This window comes from Mercenaria mercenaria, chromosome 11, assembly GCF_021730395.1.
Source record: "Mercenaria mercenaria strain notata chromosome 11, MADL_Memer_1, whole genome shotgun sequence".
Taxonomy (NCBI): Eukaryota; Metazoa; Mollusca; class Bivalvia; order Venerida; family Veneridae; genus Mercenaria; species Mercenaria mercenaria.
The window spans coordinates 82,179,444-82,199,043 of record NC_069371.1 but is presented as its reverse complement, the minus strand read 5'-3'; the positions used below and the strand labels follow the sequence as shown (position 1 = coordinate 82,199,043).

At 35.6% G+C, this 19,600-nt stretch overlaps 2 protein-coding genes across 3 annotated transcripts in view; one reads left to right on the top strand and one right to left on the bottom strand.

Annotated features, from left to right (window-relative positions):
* Positions 1-8,153, top strand: part of LOC128546844 (speckle targeted PIP5K1A-regulated poly(A) polymerase-like) — a 32,970-nt gene extending 24,817 nt beyond the window's left edge. Inside the window, exons 9-13 of the mRNA XM_053518242.1 lie at positions 1,918-2,011; positions 3,313-3,448; positions 4,505-4,597; positions 7,006-7,151; positions 7,929-8,153. Coding sequence (XP_053374217.1) covers positions 1,918-2,011; positions 3,313-3,448; positions 4,505-4,597; positions 7,006-7,151; positions 7,929-8,153 — 694 coding nt within the window. The remainder of the gene's footprint in view (positions 1-1,917; positions 2,012-3,312; positions 3,449-4,504; positions 4,598-7,005; positions 7,152-7,928) is intronic.
* A 2,468-nt stretch (positions 8,154-10,621) lies between these two features.
* Positions 10,622-19,600, bottom strand: part of LOC123532687 (speckle targeted PIP5K1A-regulated poly(A) polymerase-like) — a 28,580-nt gene continuing 19,601 nt past the window's right edge. For both annotated transcript variants that reach the window (XM_053517931.1, XM_053517932.1), the window contains 4 exons: positions 17,834-17,946; positions 15,414-15,617; positions 12,877-13,105; positions 10,622-11,560 (listed from right to left, as the gene is read on the bottom strand). In XM_053517931.1, coding sequence (XP_053373906.1) covers positions 11,291-11,560; positions 12,877-13,105; positions 15,414-15,617; positions 17,834-17,946 — 816 coding nt within the window. In that variant the 3' untranslated portion in view covers positions 10,622-11,290. The remainder of the gene's footprint in view (positions 11,561-12,876; positions 13,106-15,413; positions 15,618-17,833; positions 17,947-19,600) is intronic.

Genomic DNA, 19,600 nt, shown 5'->3' with positions numbered 1-19,600 from the left:
TACATCTGGTCGCTACCTTACGTTGGTCACCCCAGCCGCCCCCCCCCCCCGCACCCCCTTCCAATTTTTTTTTTTTTTTTTTTTTTTCATTTTTTTTTTTTTCTATCAATATTTATAATCAACATGTAAACTGTTGTATCCTCACCACTCCCCAATACCCCCCACCCAAACAAACCATTCATTTTCTTTTAATTTGATTTTGACTAATGAAATTATTTGCTTCTTGGTAACATTCTTAACTTTTTGCAGGATATATTTTTTGCCTTTCCTCACCTCTGACCCTTTCGGCGGGGGATTCCAATTCATCGAATTTGCTTGTTTGTTCTAATTTCAACCTGACTTAAACAGCCATCTGCCTTTAGTGGCCACATTGTATGGCTCCTTTGGCTGGCTGCTAAATACATGTTTGACTGTAAATTGATAGAATATCTTTGCCAGGCAGTTTTGTGACATATACTCGAATGTGCAAAGTAAGCCTGCCTACTTTTTTGAACAAAGATTTATTGAAGGTTGAATGGGGAAAAAAAACATATAAGCACAGTAAAGCCCACTGTTGGTTTAAAATTTACATGTATTTTCTTGTGGGAATGAAATTATATGGATTGATTTAACATACATTCTTGAATTTTAGAATTTTAAATTTCTTATTTTCAGTACAGTGTAACAATTTAGTCAATTTACAATAACAGTTGCATGCATTCTTATTCATATTGGGTTTTATTATAAAATTATCAAAAGGGCCTACATTTTGTCTTGAAAGAAATGAAACAATATTTAATGTGTTTATATGACTATGTGACTTATCCTAGATGCAAGGATAATGCACTGGTCAACTTCTTATTGTACACTGATGCACCACATGCCCCGCCCATATCATTTAACATCTTGTTCTTTGTCAGCATGTATTTTATTTTATTTCATGATAATATACTAATGTATTACGAAATCATTCTAACTTCTTAGCAAAGTTTTGTGGGTTTTTTTGGCCAAATGGCCTCTTGATGTGCACATGAATTTAAGAATTGATGTGAAAGAAGCTTATATTAAAGATTTAATTTTATGGGTTAATCACTACCAAGAAAGCCAACAATATTACTGATTTTCACAGCATATTGAATTAGTCAGTAGAAAAAATAGTACAGAGAAGTGTAGTTTCTCCGACAAATGTAAGGATGAAATTTGATGGCTTATATGGAAAATGTCTGTTCACTTTGAATATATTATATAAGTCAGAAAATTTCATATATTACACACTTGATACCTGAGTACTTTGTTGAAAATCTTGGCCTTTTTAAAAATAGGGAAAAATAGCACCCTTCAGTGACTGAAATTTCTAATCTGGATGTTTACTAGTTAAAGAATTTTAAACTGACCAGCTATGTCAGGACCAAAGTAAAAGGATATTTACCATCAATTAGAAAGTTTGTAAGATATAGTGATCTACCACTCCTTGTTTATTGGCCTGTTTTGATGACGAACATATCAAGAAAGAATTATAGTCACAGATCATGTTATAACAATTAAAATAGGACAATCTTCACTTATAATTAATTGCATCCATGGAAGAGTACTCAGCTGTATTGCAAGTGTTATATATGTGGTGCAGAGGTGTGGGACCTCGAAATGTGAGGCCCCTTTCATACAGATAGATATGGCATACTTACACTATACATTACTAAATGTCTACATTAAAGAATCTAAATTGAAAACTATGGGTGGACTGTCCAGTTTTATATCTGTACACCAAATTTCAAAACTTTTTTCGGTAATTTGAAATTTTGCTTCATAAATGAAGAACAAAAACTGGGAAAGAAAACCTATACAGGAAGTAATGTAGACATCCCAAGGGTATGCCTGTTCTGTTCTGTATTGTATATATTTCATTTTACATGTATGATGTGTTCTCTATTCACACAGATTGGCCCTTCAGAATACAAAGTTACTATACCTGTATAGTGTACTCAACAGTAGAGTTAGACTACTGGTTTATGCTATAAGATATTGGGGAAAGGTAAGAATAAATAATGGCTTTGTCCATCACCATACTTTTCTCCCGCCTGTTACAAAACTTAGTTGCCCTCGCATTTAAGACTTTGTCCAGTCTGGTGGGTCTGAAATTTTAAATTCCAACTTTTAACTCCAACACCATGGGAAAAAATCAGACTCACTGAACATGTTCCTTCTTAATGATACTTTATTCAGTTTATATTATAATTATTCAGTTTAGCCTGTAGTTGTATCATATGTTCTGTTATGTTGGGAGAAATTCATTGAAATATTAAGCTTGTTTACTTGACGTATACTTCAGGCCTGGGATTTTTCAGGACTTGTGAGTGGTCCGGATTTCAGGTTTTGAGTGCAAAAATTGGCAATATAACCATTGAAAAAGGATATTTCAGGCTTTGAAAGTAAATTTTCAGGCTTTTGATTTTTGGCTGAACCCCAGGTCTGATGCATACACATCCATTAAAAGTCCCACTGGGTATTATTGAAATAGATTCATATTGATGGCAAAATTTATCATTACTATCCTAGGAACATTTCTTTTAAAGAACCATTCTAGGAACATTTCTTTTTAAGAATGAATATGTTTAGTAAATTCAAATTGTAAAGTAACAAATATGTTAACAAATTGGCAAAATATCTAATAATCTTTTAAGCTCTCACACCAGACAGATATCAGATCATTATGTTATACTGCAGTTGAGATGGTTAAGTCATGTTCCAGTAGGGGACTCATCCACTTGTTCTGTAAAGAGTTTGTGAATTGCTAATCATTTGCTATTATGTTGAAATTAATGTACAAAACAAGTAAAATTTGGTCAGAACTAAAAAAGAAATGAAGTAAAAATGATAATTCACAGGTACATGTTCATGCAGGATAAAAGAATATCTTTCACTTTAGATGATATATTTTCACTCATGCCTCACCATTTGTGAAAAATTAAATAGCCTACGTACACTTGGGTGAAAGATATTTCAGCCTTACACTGAAAAAAAAAACAACAACAAATTTCAGCTGTACAAGATGCTTTTATTTTAACAAGTCAGTTATTGACAGTTAATTATAATCAGAAAATGTTGTATACTTACTACCAGTACAGTCTTTCTCCTTGACTCCATGCAGGGAAGTTGACCCTAGGCTGGTAAGAAGTTGTGCCTAACAAAATAAATTTAAGACAAGTGTGGGACACATTACAGTTAACTAACAAGCATTGTGTTAATAAAATACAGCAGCCTGTTATAGCAGCAAAACCTAGTTAACATAATATGAGAAGGGTAGAATTCTAGAAACATTTATTGTATTATTAGGCAAAGGGAGTTTCTGGTAACCAGAAGGCCAGCACAAAGCTGTCAAACTATGCTCTTACATTGATGGTACTAAACTACCTGCAGAACTTGGATCCTCCTGTTCTACCAACTATCGAGAAACTGTCACAGCTACATGGTATGTAATGTAATGTAAATGTCTAGTTCTCTATTTGAAATGTCACTTGTAAGGAAGTGGACTCAGTTTTGTTATTTTGATGGGTCAAACAGGGATACTTAGGATTTACAACTACATTAATATATACCTAGAAAGTCATTGGTTTTTCAGTGATTTAGATATTACCCATACTGATGATATAGTTATGCCCATGTTGAAGAAGAAGGGATATATATTGTTCTGCTAATTGTTGGCCAGTCTATCTGTTTGTGGGTCTGTCTGTTGGTGAACTGTTTGATTTCCAGTCATCAACTAGAGAATAAATGGTCTTGCAATGTTCAAACTTCAGGATGATTGCTCATAGTTAGAAGATGATGTCTGTTGTTTTTTTGGTCAGTAGGTCAAAGGTAAAGGTCACACTGACCTTTAGATTATAAACAGTTTCTCCGCAGTGACTTAGGATGCTTTGGCATACAGTCATTCAGACTTTATTATGTGATTGCCTGTGGTCAATACATGACATCTGTTGTTTTAGGATTTGGTTTAAACAATATTTATTAATCAAATAGCATATAATTACAATACATATTTACAAAAACTAGGGATCGAGTAGGATTTAGTAAGTCAAATGTCAGGGTCACAGTGACCTTTGAAATGAAAACTTTCTGCACAATAACTAAAGGCTTTGGCCTTCAGTTGTCAGACTTCCTTGGATGATTGCCTGTGGTCAGTAGTGACCTCGACTGAAAACAGTTCCCTGTCAGTGATTAAAAAATGCTTTGGATGTCAATATTTATGGGATGGTTATCTCTTCTCTCTAGACGACCTCTGTTGCATTTGATGTCAATTGGTGAAAGCACACAGCATGCAGAATTAATATCCACTTGCCTCTGACAGATTTGTGTTTTACAGATAGCTGTTAGTTAATTAGAAACAAAAAGCAGGGTCAGCTTTATCTCTCTATTTCAAAGCTGACATCTTCAGAGTTTAGTAAAGTAGACAAAAAATTCTTTGCAGACATGAAGCTTCTAGAAAGAATGACAAAAGTTTTCTTAAGATTTTTCGAAATTATTACAGGGACTGCAGCACGTACAAAGATTGAAGGATGGGACTGTACATTTGCTATGGATTGGCAGATTATTCCACAGTCCAACAATACTCAAACTGCAGGTAAATTTTTCAGATGTTAAATCCTGTATTGAAGAATTGTTGAGTTTTACCAGGATTAAATTAACCTTTAGGTGGGCTGTTCTTCTCTGGTATTTTAAGAATGCACAAAGATTCACTGTGGTTCTTTCCTCGTGGCCAATAAAGACTTGACAGGTTGGCTTAGTAAAGCTTATGGTTCAGTTTAATCCTTTGATTAGGCAAAAAGTGTCTGGAACAGTTTGTATACACTTGATCTTAATGTCGTTCATCCTCCACATTTATATAGGAGTTACCTATTACCTACAGAAACAAAATCATTACTGGAATGAAGATTAGGATAAATGGCTGCTCTTTTGTAAAAAAATACTATTGAAAAAAAATTATATCCCCACAAATCAAAGTTTAGAGGGGGGGTTATATAAGAGTGTGATTGTAGGTCGGTCCGTTGGTTTTCATGGTTTCTGGACAATAACTCTTGAATGGCTTAACAGATTTAAATAATTTTTGGTACACAGGTGTAACGTCATAAAATACAGGCCAAATCTGACTTTGAGATCAGTAGGTCGAAGGTCAAGGTCATCATGACCCAGAACAGTTAAACAGTTTCCAGATAATAACTTGAGAATGTTTGGGCCTAGGATCATAAATTTTGGTACATAGATGTAACATCATAAAATACAGGTCAAGTTCGACTTAGAGGTCTGTAGGTCAAGGGTCAAGGTCACAGTGACCTGGAACAGTTAACGGTTTCCGGAGGATAACTTGAGAACCCTTGGGCCTAGGATCATGAAAGTTGATAGGGAGGTTTGTCATGACCAGCAGAAGACCCCTATTGATTTTGAGGTAATTAGCAGATGACCCCTATTGATTTCGAGTCAGTAGGTCAAAGGTCAAGGTCACAGTGACCCAGAACAGTTAAACCATTTCCAGACAATAACTTGAGAACACTTAAGCCTAGCATCATGAAAATTGATAGGAACAGCAGATGACACCTATTGATTTTGAGGTCAGTAGGACAAAGGTCATGGTCACAGTGACCTGGAAAAGTTAAACCGTTTTCGGATGATACCTCGAGAACGCTTGGGCCTAGTATTACGGAACTTAATAGGGAGGTTGATCATGACCAGCAGATGACCCCTATTGATTTTGAGTTCGACTTCGACTTTGGCTTACTTTTATGACAAGGCTGTATTGTGGGGATATAATTTGTCATTCTTCAGAATCCTGTAACAGCTCTAGTTACAGACAGGAAAATGTGGTTTGGTCTCGAGAGTTTACTTGATGATTTGATAGAGTTTACTTGATGATTGATAATTACCTGTGTGAAAAAAACTGTCCCACATGTTTGTCAGGTTTGGTAAAAAGGGTGCTTTGGTTTTCAAATCCTGTGAAGTTTTAAATCCACAAATTTCTTGCATACCAGATGGGAATTTACGGTATTTTTACCGGTGCTGGTAAAATCCATCTTACACCCTAGGGTATAAGATGACTCATGCTGTAAATGACGTATTACGAACTACATATATGTAGAAGATTTATGTAGTAATTTATATATTTTATTTCATAAAATGTAATAAAATCCAATACCTTGACAGTTCCTCTTTGTTCCTGATAGTATATTTCTCGATTCAAAAAACATTATTTTATCAAAATATCATAACGTTACGCTGCAACTGATAAAATAAAACCGGAACTAAGCTTTGTCATTTGTCTTTGAAATGTCATGACGTCTTTCCTGTTTATGGACGTTAACTTTAGTTTCCCGTCCTTTGTTTAAATACGCTACTATAGGAAATAGTTCTAAAATGAAAGTCGTTCAGTTGATTTTATTTTTACAATAATTTCTTGAATATGGTATGCAAGAAAAAGATTTGATCACTAGCTGTAGGTGCAGATAGGAATATCTGGCTCTCAGGAAACTGTTTATGTGGAAAAGCCTCGTTACCGCATAAACAGTTACCCTCGAGCCAGATATTCCCATCTACACTTACAAGTAGTGAAAGAGTCTTATAATATGTCCCCACAAAGTGGCCATTTTTACTGAAACCTTGAAATTTTATGACCTCAAAATTGAATAATTTTACAGTATTTTTGGTCTGAAAGTCTGAATCAAAATAGGAAAACACTATATAAAAGTGAAAGAAGGACAACACGAAAACACTGGGTAAATAAGACAAATTTTTATTCAGCGTATGGGTCGTGTGATGACGTTCATCAGGATTGATTTAAATACAGATTAGTATAGGAGTAGAATAATGAACACTTGATATGTATCTAGTATCCATGACATGGAAGGCATATAGTGTTTAAGCTGTCCTGTCAGTTTGTCCATCACACTTTGTTTACTCAACTCCTACAGTTTCCATCTGATCGAAATAAAACAGCAGCATCATTAAGTGTTTACATTCTTGTATACTTTATATTTTTAGCTGAGCTTCTGTCTGGATTTTTCTCCTATTGGAGTGCCTTCAATTTCATGGACAATGTTCTAGTCACAAAATCAGCCACAGAAATGCCGTTCACACAGTTCTTTGAGAAGGACAACATGCAGGACGGCAGGTTGAGGAGCTTCAAGGTATGTTTTTTAGCCTGTTTGATTTACTTTAAAATGGTAGATTTTTTATTATCATAGTTGAGTTGAGTTATTTAAGTGCCATTCTAATAAATCACCAAAGTAAGATGTTGAAATCTTAGAAATGTTGAAAATTTGGAAATTAAAAAATTTCTTAGTGACACAATGTGTGGTAAATGCAATACAATAATAACAATTCTTTTACATACTCCATTTCATTTCAAAGTAAAAGGGTTTTCACTTCTGTTTTAATTTTAGCATGTACTGGGAGGTTTTGGTCGGAGGTAACATAGAAAATTAATTTTGGGGGCCTATGTGGCCGAGTGGTTAAGGTAGCTGACTTCAAATAACTTGCCTCATCGATGTGGGTTCGAGCCTCACTTGGGGCGTTGAATTCTTCATGCGAGGAAGCCATCCAGCTGGCTTATGGAAGGCCAATGGTTCCACCCAGGTGCCCACTTGTGCTGAAATAATGCACGGAGGGGCACCTGGGGTTTTCCTCCACCATCAAAGCTTGAAAGTTGCCATATGACCTATAACTTTGATGGTGCGATGTTAGTCTTTTTGAAATTGTGATCTTTCTGCTGTCGTGATCTGCATTTTTTTTTTGTCATTACTGCATTTGTTTTGATGAAGATTTGTATAAACTGTGAACTCTGTTCAGAAAGTTAGATTAGTAAAAGAAATAAATCGCAGTTCTTATTAAGGTTAGTAATTAAGGGTCTATTATTAGAAGTCACATAAAATTATGTTTAGTATTGTAAGTTCTTATTCTTACAGGCATCAGCTATGAACATGCAAGACCCATTTGTGTTGAATCACAATATAACACAGAATGTGAATGAAAAGACACGAGATAAGATTGTACGCGAGTTGAGAATAGCAGCTATAAAAACATCAGTGTGGGGAAATGAAGGCTTCTCTATGACCGCACCATCTGGGGTGAGCAGGATATATTCTAGTTTTCTCAAAAGAAGTTTCTCAAACACTGGTGTATTCAGATAAATTGCATTTATTTAACAATTGCCTAACATATATTTTTTACTTTTTGTACCCCCCGACAACAAAGTTGTAAGTGGGGGTATACTGGTTTCAGGTTGTCTGTCTGTCTGTCTGGCCGTCTGTCCGTAGACGCAATCTTGTGCGCACCATCTCTCCTTATCCCCTTGACAGAATTTAATGAAACTTCACACAAGTGATCAGTACCAACAGTAGTTATGCATGGGGCATGTTAGGTTCTTTCAGAAAAAAAATTTGCAGAGTTATGGGACTTTGTTTTTTTGTTACTATACTATATACATAGACACAATCTTGTGCGCACCATCTCTCCTCATCCCCTTGACACAATTTAATGACACTTCACACAAGTGATCAGTAACAACAGTAGTTGTGCATGGGGCATGTTAGGTTCTTTCTGCGACAAAAATTGCAGAGTTATGGGACTTTGTTTCTTGTTAACATACTATGTACATACAGTCTGCATATGCAATCTTGTGCATGCCTAATCTACCAAACCCTTACACACAATTTAATGAAACTTCACACAAGTGATCAGTACCAACCCTAGTTGTGCATGGTGCATGTTACATTCTTTTAGATAAATATTCTGCATAGTTATGGGACTTTGTTTTTTGTTACTATACTGTATACATACAGTCTATATACATACAGTCCACATAATTATGCAATCTTGTGTGCGTCAAATTGCAATGTACTGTGTCAGTGCATGCGGGGGGTACATTCATCACCTGTGTCAGTGCATGCGGGGGGTACATTCATCACCTTTAGTGATAGCTCTAGTTTCACAAGTGTTAAAAGACTTCGATCTCCTTTGAACTAAACTGAACAACTATGCTAAAAGTTTTTATTACACTTTGATTTAACATGCACCGCATGTGAGCTATTTCAGAAATAAAGGAGGCTATCTTTGAAAATATTTCTATCCAGGAGTTGAAACATATCTGTATACACCTAAGGACTTTAAAATGCTCTATCTATATTGAAACTTACAGGCTTTCCAGCGTTCTTACTTTTTTGAAAGTGCTCACATTTTTTCTGACTTCTGTAAATCTATTACTCTTACTTTTTCATATAAGAAGTAATAAAAATGCATTTTTTGAACCCCGGAATCATAATTTTATTCGCGCAGGAGGCGACCCCGCACATACCCCAAATAAATGTAAATTAACACCTTGGAGTGTTTTTTGTCAATGTTCAAAAAAGTATATACTGTGGTTTATGAAAGAAGTTTGGATTCAGTAAGTGCATCTTTAGTGCGTTCAATTGTGAACAGTGAAATGTCATTGATTCCAGTGCAAAAGTCCTTTTTTGTCCCAAAAGTTTTTTTTGTCAAAGTTTGTGGCTTATATAAACTACTTTTTTCGTCAAATTTCTTAATTTTTTCCTACTTTTTTGCCACATTTGTTCCTATTTTTCTCCTACTAGCCAGCCTGGACTTAATTGAATATAATTCTTCTTGTTTACCATCCCTTCTATGATGTTTATATACTGTAACAGAAACATTTCTTCTTCCTGCTTTATAATGTATCTGTGACTATAGCTAGGCTCTTATTTGTCAAGTCCCACTTCCTGCTTCATAATGTATCTGTGACTGTAGCTAGGCTCTTATTTGCCAAGTCCCACTTCCTGCTTCATAATGTGTCTGTGACTGTAGCTAGGCTCTTATTTGCCAAGTCCCACTTCCTGCTTCACAATGTGTCTGTGACTATAGCTAGGCTCTTATTTGCCAAGTCCCACTTCCTGCTTCATAATGTGTCTGTGACTGTAGCTAGGCTCTTATTTGCCAAGTCCCACTTCCTGCTTCACAATGTGTCTGTGACTGTAGCTAGGCTCTTATTTGTAAAGTCCCACTTCCTGCTTCACAATGTATCTGTGACTGTAGCTAGGCTCTTATTTGAGAAGTCCCACTTCCTGCTTCACAGTGTGTCTGACTGTAGCTAGGCTCTTATTTGCTAAGTCCCACTTCCTGCTTCACAATGTGTCTGTGACTGTCGCTAGGCTCTTATTTGTCAAGTCCCACTTCCTGCTTCGTAATGTATCTGTGACTGTAGCTAGGCTCTTATTTGTCAAGTCCCACTTCCTGCTTCATAATGTATCTGTGACTGTAGCTAGGCTCTTATTTGCCAAGTCCCACTTCCTGTGGTAATGTTACTGGGTTAGCACACACCTTGAAAAGTCCTTTAATTGGATATTAGTGCTTGGAAACTGCTTGAAATTGAGCCAAAAAAAAAAAACAACAAAAAAAACTAAGAAATACTTCTTTACAAAACATTGCTGTTGTCTGTAAAATACACAGACAAGTTCTACTGCTTAACTCAGGCAATATATATATATATATATATATATCCCTACAATTCCATTGTACTTTGTAACACACCCACGAAATTATACCACTTAAAATACAGTGATACTTATTTTCTATATTTGACTTGATATTTGTTGAGGAACATTTAGAGGCATACCGCTTTATCATGAATGATCAAAAGCTGGAGAATCTTACTTTAAGCACAATTGATCAAGAGTTCAAGAAAGCCATTTCAAACTGACTGACCAAAAGCTAAACAATGTTGTTATAAACATGATTGATCAAAAGCCTGCGGAAGCTGCCTTAAACTAGAGAAAGTTGCTTCAAACAGGACTAATGAAAAGTTGGCAAAAGCCGCTTTAAACAGGACTGGTCAAATGTTTGAGAAAGGTTCCAACATGATTGTATAAGCATGGTCTTTTTGATTAAAAATGAGGGATCTACAGGGTGTTTTTTAATACACACTTTGGTTGCCTAATCACTAAAACCGTACTATATAAGCCAGAAAAAACTGTCTCTGCCAGTATTAAGTAACTTCCAAGAAAATGACAGTTACAAAATTATTTACAATAAATCAAAAATTTTAATAACTACATAATTATGTTCTAGAAACAATTGAACAAAAACTCAAAGAATAACAACATAAATTCACCTCCCAGAATCTGATGTTTCCAAAACAGACCAAATTTGCAATTAATGAAAAAGTGAAAACTATAACTGTCGTAAGAAGCATATACAGTTCACAGATTCTTTTAACATGCTTATTCTTGTTTTCAAGAACTTGCATCAATCTCCAAGTTACTGTAAATAGTCCATCTCATTTGAAGTATTTCTCAATCATCCTGTACAAGTACATCTTGGAGAACTGGAAGAACGTGTTGAAGTCCCTCGAGCCTTCCTTACAATCCATCTCTACCCTCACTTTGGTGTCATTGCCCTCCATTACAGACTCCATGTAGCAGTAGAAACCTACAACAGGGTGGGCTAACGGAGCACGATCATTCTGCCAAATGGCACTCGAGATTAGCTTTTCCATTGGTATGTTCTCCTCAGTCCTGCCTTCCTCGTTTACAAGATAGTTCTTGGCCTACAACAACAACAAATATTTTCTTATAAAAAGATACTTAAGATCGTTCTTTGCATACAAAAAATGTATCCCATTGTGAAAAGACAGCTCTTGGCTTTTAAAAAACAAGTATTTGTAACAAGATTTATCAACGTCCCAAGTCCCCCATCTAGGGACATTTTTCACAAAACATATTGCATGCCAGTACAACATATTCTAAGTAATAAGGCAACATACTAACAATGTACATAAGTCATAACTATATATCATTTTCATTCCCACTGGGACCAATTTTTTCTTCTCCTGAATTTCCATTTTTTTTTTTTAAGTTTTCACTTTTTTAAAGACTTATTATTGATTTATTGTACAAAGTGGAAATTTTTCATTTGATAAGCGATTTCTTGCTGTTCAAAGTGAATTTACCTCTGAAACAGAAGTGGGCAGAGTTAGACATCTTTAAAAATACTGAGTTACATGTGGGTAAAGTTCTGTATTTTGCCTTTACTCTTTAGATTACATATTGTGGAAAATATATAGGTAGGTTTTACTTCTGTCCAACGTTATTTTTGAATGAAGTGAGCAAAATTTAGAACACTCCCACAGGACTCGACCTTAATTTTTCAATGTTGGAGTTAGAATTCTGACCCATTAAATCCATTTACTTGAGGCACCCTAGAAAAAATGATACTGACAGTTTATTTTGTGTTTTATTATTGTTTACCATCAGTTTGATGTTTCTTTTATCAAAATTAATGATATAATGAATTCTCTGCAAACATTTTGGACAGCGGCCATCACTTTGAAATATGCCAAGTAATTTCAAAATCCCTTCATGGATAGCAGGGTTATGAACTGGGGCACAAAGTGTGACGGATGGACGGAAGGACACAGCCTATTTCTATGTCTCCCTACTTTTCTTTGGAAAAGGCGGGGGACAATAAAATTATTGTCATGAAAAAAAAACAATGTTTGCATTAAAAATGTATATAACACTTAAAATATATCTTAAGAGAACTCATATCATACATCTTTTCTTACACTTCCTATGTTCTCTGTTTCTATAAATTTGAATGTTCTATTTGAATAGTGCACAATACTTTCAGTATACCGTCTCAAGTTCAGTGTACAGGTTGAAAGGCACAGCATGTTGTAACCAAAAATAGCTTCAGCTATGAACCATTCTACATAATGTTATCAAATACCATGGTGAATTTTAAGATATTTCTTTACCCAAAAATTTATTTCCCTTGACCATGTACAGAATTCAAATGGCCTCCTAAGACTTTCGCTACATCATGATGCAGAAAAAGTCCTAAATAACTAATCTACTCTTTTACCTTCTTCCTTCTAGCCCATGTCATACACCAAGCCCTCATGTAATGCTGCAAGTTGACCTCGGCCTCACACTCTCTCTTGTACCGTAGCTCTGGCTCATCTGGTTTGTACTCGATAATTTCTTCACCATCATCCGAATCTTCAATCATATCATCAAGGTTCAACTCGTACTTCCTCATGCCTTTAAACTTCTTTGGCTGCTCAACCTTAATGTCAAAGATGCTCACTGGTCTGTAAAAATAGAACAGTGGAAAGACTTTACAATTTATCAATCTAAAATTTATTATGTTCATACAACAATGTCCCTGTAAATACAAGACTGTTTGAATGCTGATGCAGATGTGTTCTTTGAAAACATATCTTTCTAACAGTTTTTCAGTTAAGTAACAGTAGTCATGACTACCAAACTTTCCTGAATTCAAGGTACCTGTTCCAAACAAGGAACTCAGGGTGCCAAATTATTCCTCTACTAGTACAGACACAGATCGACTTGATCAGAGGTACACAGAGAGAGAAACTGTCCAGAAACATGAGAGAGAAATTCTTTAGATACTGGCCTGTCTGGCTAATGTAGCCTAACTATTTACGAATAGACTGTCAAGTTCTTTAACATGCAACCATACACACGAAACCAGCTTTCCACGGAAAATCAAGTACTGGCCTCTTAGTTAGGTGGGAGACACTCAAGTGCATCTCAGAAATTTCCAGTGCCTGGATCGGGATTCAAGCCCATGACCTCTGAACTGAGATTTAAGTAAAGTCACTTCTCTATGTATTTCGAGGTTGGTGTTGGATCCCATACTCTCTTCTATACAAGAGGGCCATAATGGCCCTATATCGCTCACCTGTTATCATTGCACTTAAGGACAAGAAATTGAAGAAATTTAACCAAAAAGAAAAATAAAATCAAATGACCCCAGGTGTCATGATTTAAACCAATTTGTAGAGGTCCACTAGGCAATGCTACATGTGAAATATCTAAGCTCTAGGTCTTCTGGTTTATTTTTAGAAATTTTTCGAAGATTTTTTCTATGTAAAATCAAGTGACCCATGGGGCGGGGTCATGATTTGAACAAATTTTGTAGAGGTCCACTAGGCAATGCTACATATGAAATATCTAAGCTCTAGGCCTTCTGATTTATTTTTAGAAAAATTTTCTATGTACAATCAAGTAACCCGATGGGGCGGGGTCAAACTGACCCCGGAGGTCATGATTTGAACAAATTTTGTAGAAGTCTACTAGGCAATGCTACATGTCAAATATCTAAGATCTAGGCCTTCTGGTTTATTTTTAGAAAATTTTTGAAGATTTTCCTACGTAAAATCAAGTGACCCCTGGGGCATGGTCATGTTAACCCCAGGGGTCATGATTTGAAATTTTTTTGTAGAGGTCCACTAGGCAATGCTACATGTGAAATATCTAAGTTCTAGGCCTTCTGGTTTATTTTTAGAAAAATTTTGAAGATTTTCCAATGTAAAATAAAGTGACCCATGGGGCGGGGTCAATTTTGACCCCGGGGGTCATTATTGGAACAAATTTCATAGAGGTCCACTAGGCAATGCTACATGAGAAATATCTAAGCTCTAAGCCTTTGTGTTATTTTTAGAAAACTTTTGAAGATTTTCTTATGTAAAATCAAGTGACCCCTGGGACGGGGTCATGATTTGAACTTTAGTAGAGGTCCACTAGGCAATGCTACATGTCAAATATCTAAGCTCTAGGGCTTCTGGTTTTTGAGAAGAAGATTTTTTAAGATTTTCCTATGTAAAATCAATTTTGACCCCGGGGTCATGATCTGAACAAACTTGGTAGAGGTCCACTAGGCAATGCTTCACACCAAATATCTAAGCTCTAGGGCTTCTGGTTTTTGAGAAGAAGTTTTTTAAAGTTTTTCCATGGCAACCAGAGTTCTGTATGGAATTCAATTCTTTGAACAATTTTGAAAGGGGGCCACCCAAGGATCATCCCTGTGAAGTTTGGTGTAATTCTGTCCAGTGGTTTTCAAGAAGATTTTTTTAGAAATTGTCGAGGGACGACTGACTACGCACGACGGACGACAGACATCAAGCGGTCACCACAGCTCACCTTGTCACTTTGCGACAGGTGAGCTAAAAACACACAAGGGGCCTTTGTCTTGCCCAGGGATCTGACCTGTGACTTTTTGAATCATGGCCTTGACCTCTACCTACAGAGCTGACTGGGCAGGTCATGCTTTTATATAAACTTATGAAGTCTTATACTGTTCCTGTGTTGCAAAATCAGCTTTGATATGCACTAAATAAAACACTTTTCTAAAAACCACATCAATGTGAAAACATTCACTACACAATTTAAGTCATATGGTGGCTTTTCAAGCTTTTGATGACAGAAGACCTTACATGCCCCTCCAGGCATTATCTCGGGCAGGAGTGGGCTTCCTCACATGAAGAAATCCACACCTGGTTACAAAAATAACAAGTGGATCCTCCAAATCTGGAAAAAGCAGAATACACTGAACTGCTTTACTACCTGTATTATAACCTCTAACTTCATACTAACCTTGGCCTTTTCTCTCCAGCTTTCTCTGCCTCTTTACCAGAAGTCCCAGCCTCACCTTCATCCTTGGCTCCACCCTCTTCCATTGGCTCACCACTTGCTGCCCCTTCACTTTCAGTCATTTTCTGATTCAGCTCTTCCTCTTCTTTCTTTATTTTTTCTTCCAGTTCTTTCCTTTTCTCTATCCGGCGGAGTCGTCGACGTTCCCTGTAAAATTATTTAAGCAATTTCCTTATGGCAATACATGTACGTCTTTCAAAGCCTCCATATCAGAAAGCCATGGTTTGATTTTGTTTGTTTGCTGGGTTTCAAGTAAGACAAAAGTCCAGGTCCTATGCTAACTTTCCGGCTTCAACAGTGATGAAGACCCTAGTTGCCCTCTGAATACTATTTCAGGAGGAAACATTATATCAGGCAACCTGGTAGAACAAGAACCTTCTGTAAACCAGGTAGATAACTTCCTCACATAACACACTAGGTGAGGGATATTCAATCTGGAATAGGCAGCCTTAAACTTTCAGCAACAGGGGTCCCTAAGAATAAATTTAGAGCAAATACATGTATGGTCTATCACATTATTTAAGATATAAAGATATTTGTAAGTTTCAGTGAAATATAGAAAGATCTTGTACCAGCTGAACACCAGGGAGGGGTATAAAAAATTTCCCCACCACTCGCACTTAGTGAACCTTCACAGGCCCTAATAAAATTTCAACTTCTTAATGACTTTTTTTTAATATTGTCACTTTTATGGAAGAAGTATTATATACAACAAACAAATTGAAAATATAAACACACAGTAGACAAATAATACTCTTTACATTTCCTTTATGTTCAATCATATTTGTTTTAACTTAATTTTCTTTTCTCAGTAGGACATTTTTCTTTTTCTACCAGTTTTCTGTCATCTCCACCACCGGGTCCAAATAAACTGTGTTGGTTTGTTTGCACGTTGAAGTCATGTTTTGACAAAGTACAAAAAAATAAACAGTGACAATAATAAAATTAAATTGGATATAACAGCTTTTATCTTGACTGGCTTATGGTACATGTTTTTATTTAATAATGCATTGCATTGATAATAATAATCACAGTCTAGTGGGCACCTGCTAATCAATTTCGTTAGGTCATTGAATGTTAAAGCGTCTGCTGACGCAAAGGTTTTCATCTTTTTCGTGAAGTAATTCAGAACATATTTTGTTGAATTTTGGTAAAGTTACGACGAAAACAAGCACTCGCCCAATTGGCCAAGTATACAGCGAGTCCCACTTGTCCTATCCTGACTTTAATTCACTAATGCGAGCAGGCGAGTGGAATTTTACACCCCTGCAAAATGCAATATTAAGGCGATTTTTCTCTTCTAAAACAGGGGCTACTTACAGGCCCCTTTCCCTCATAAAAATTTCTTTCTTTCAAATCACGTAGCTTTCCCTAAAAAGAGACTAGGTAATACATCTTTTTATTCCCTTTTTCCCAAATATAGAGCTATTTTTTCCCCAAATCAAACCTGAATATTTTCAGGAGTGGCTCAGCTACAAAAGAAAATGTAAATCTGGTGATCAGTAGAGACAGATGTTTCATCTTACATGTAAAAGATAGAACTTTACTTTTTACACTGTGGGGAATCACATGATCAAAATAATCTCTAAACAAAAGTTATATTTTGAAGAACATGAATAAATTTCCTATCAGGATAATATATCAAATTTAAACATAGCCTAACATTTGACTAATGAAAGATATTAAATTATTATGTAGTTGCCAATAATAATAGATATCCTGTAATTATAAACACTAAGGAAAATAAGAAGTCTCAGTTTCTTGAAGTGTTCTAGATAATAAAGAAGTGATTGTGATTGAAATCTATGAAGTTTTAGGACACATCTATGTTGCCATATAATAGGCTATATTTTAGATTTACAGCAAAAGTTGCTTCAATTTTATCCCGTATTATTTATAAATTTATTTTGGTTTAGAGATTATTTTGATCATGTGATTCTCCACAGTGTTTTAAACTCCATGTTTTTGAACCAAATTTTGCATATCTGATATATTTTACCATGCAAAACATGTATCTGATATTTTCACCCCAAAAAATGGTCAAATATACAGTTGAGGTTAGTTATCTCAAACTTGCTAAGCTCAAAATTCCTGCTATCTCAAAGACTTTTCGAGTTCTGTCCCAAAAACATGTGCCAAAAATTTCATTTGAAGTCAAATTTCTGATATCTCAAAGTAAAACGGTTGATTCCTTGGAATTCGGGATATTGAGTTCCAACTGTATTTTCTGATTTCTAATATAATCTGTTTTTATAACTTATATTTGACAAATTCTGGAGGAAGTATGTGCCTACATTTATTAGTGTAGTAAGGGACCAGAGAACAGAATCAAGATTACTGGAGTAAGAACAAAATAGTCTTACTTGATTTCATTATTTCTCTTATCAGCTGCAGCTTTCTTTGCCATTTCTTCCTTCATCTTCTGCCTAATTTCTTCTGTTGCCTCTGGCAACTCTTCCACAGTTAACATTAACACCTGAAAACAGTGTGAAATTGTCAATTACAACCAGGATATCACTTTCAATGCCTAAAGAAAATTTAAGTATTAACAAAATTATTATGTATTTTTTTCCCCTCCTTACAGCTTCTGCATACATGTGATAAGTTCAGAATCCCAAAACTGGAGGTTTGCCATTTTTCAGCTGGAGTTGGGGTCTCAAAACTGGAGGTTTTTTATCGACATAAATTAAGCGCGCGGACACATAACCTAGAGACAAAATCCAGTATTTTTGGCCACACAATAATGTATACACCAGAAGAAACAATCCTCATAACTCTTGATTTGAATTTTGACAGTGTTATGCCACTTTTTAAATTACATTTTTTGTTAAAGTTTTTTAATGTCTAATATCTCTGTTACAGTCAAATCTATTGACTATTATGCCTCTTTTACTGGCAAAGCTTTAATTGCCCCTTTTACTGGCAAAGCTTTAATTCAGTGTCCATCACTGAGAAAAGTCGAGCATGCTGTCTTACAGAAGCTCCCTCTTGTTCTAACTTTAGACTTTCTTAACAGATTAAATTTGCAGAAACAAAGTCTCAATTTAGGTCTGAAATGGTGGTGAACATGCATTAACATTATTCTACTCGAGGACTGAAAAAAAAATGAAGCTTTAAATTGGTCTGAACACAACTCATAAATTATGTAAATTCGATCTTACCCCACCCACTTTCGTATAAAAATATGATTTTGGCATGAAAAATAGAGAACAGAAATGCATCAAGTGTATTTACCTTTACCAAAATAATGTAGATTGATGTTATCAAATAAATGAGTGTGTATTTTCATCCAATTCTCAATGAAATAAGTCTGACTTTAGTAAGAAATTAATTTGGTAAACATTGGAAGAAAATGGCGTAACTGCATAAGGGGAAATAACACTCCTGTTCTAAAAATAGTAATGGGTTAGGTTTATGAGATTTTATTACCGAACAAAACTTTTCTTTGAATAATTAAAATTCATTTCAGTTGGGAATTATTTCTTATGACTGAGAGTTTTTTGCTTCAAATTGGTAAAAAATGGAGCCTAATTGGCATTGAGAATAGGCCGATATTCGGCCCCGTGAGGCAGGTGGAAAAGGCCCTGCTTGCCTAATCTCTTATCAGAACAAACAATTAATAGGCCTAATTCACCTTTGACAAACAACTCTTTCCTCCAGCTACATGCGTGTCAAACATGTATAATACACAACAGTCGGTGATACTTTGATTTACTGTGTAAACATGTTTGGCAATCCTCGGTAATTATCAACCCATTCAAAATACTGACTTTTTTTTTTTTTTTTTTTTGAAAAGCGGGAGAAATATGGTTTCGGTCGGGAGACCGGAGGCAAGGTGAAAAAATCGGGATTTTAACCCTCCCGCGCGGGAGATCACATGTATGGCTTCTGCAGCTTCTGTTCACTTGACCAATCAGTTCTAAAACAGATCAGGGAACCACCTGAGGAGAACAACTAATATTCTGTAAGCCAGCTGGTTGACTTCCTCACACTAAGAGTAAATTTGAAATCCGCAATCTTAATTACTACTCAGCCACAGAAGACTTCTTCCAATAGACTTGAATTTTACTACATTATACAACAAACCAAACTCATTAAATTTATCCAAAATATTTCCAGTCTATAAAATA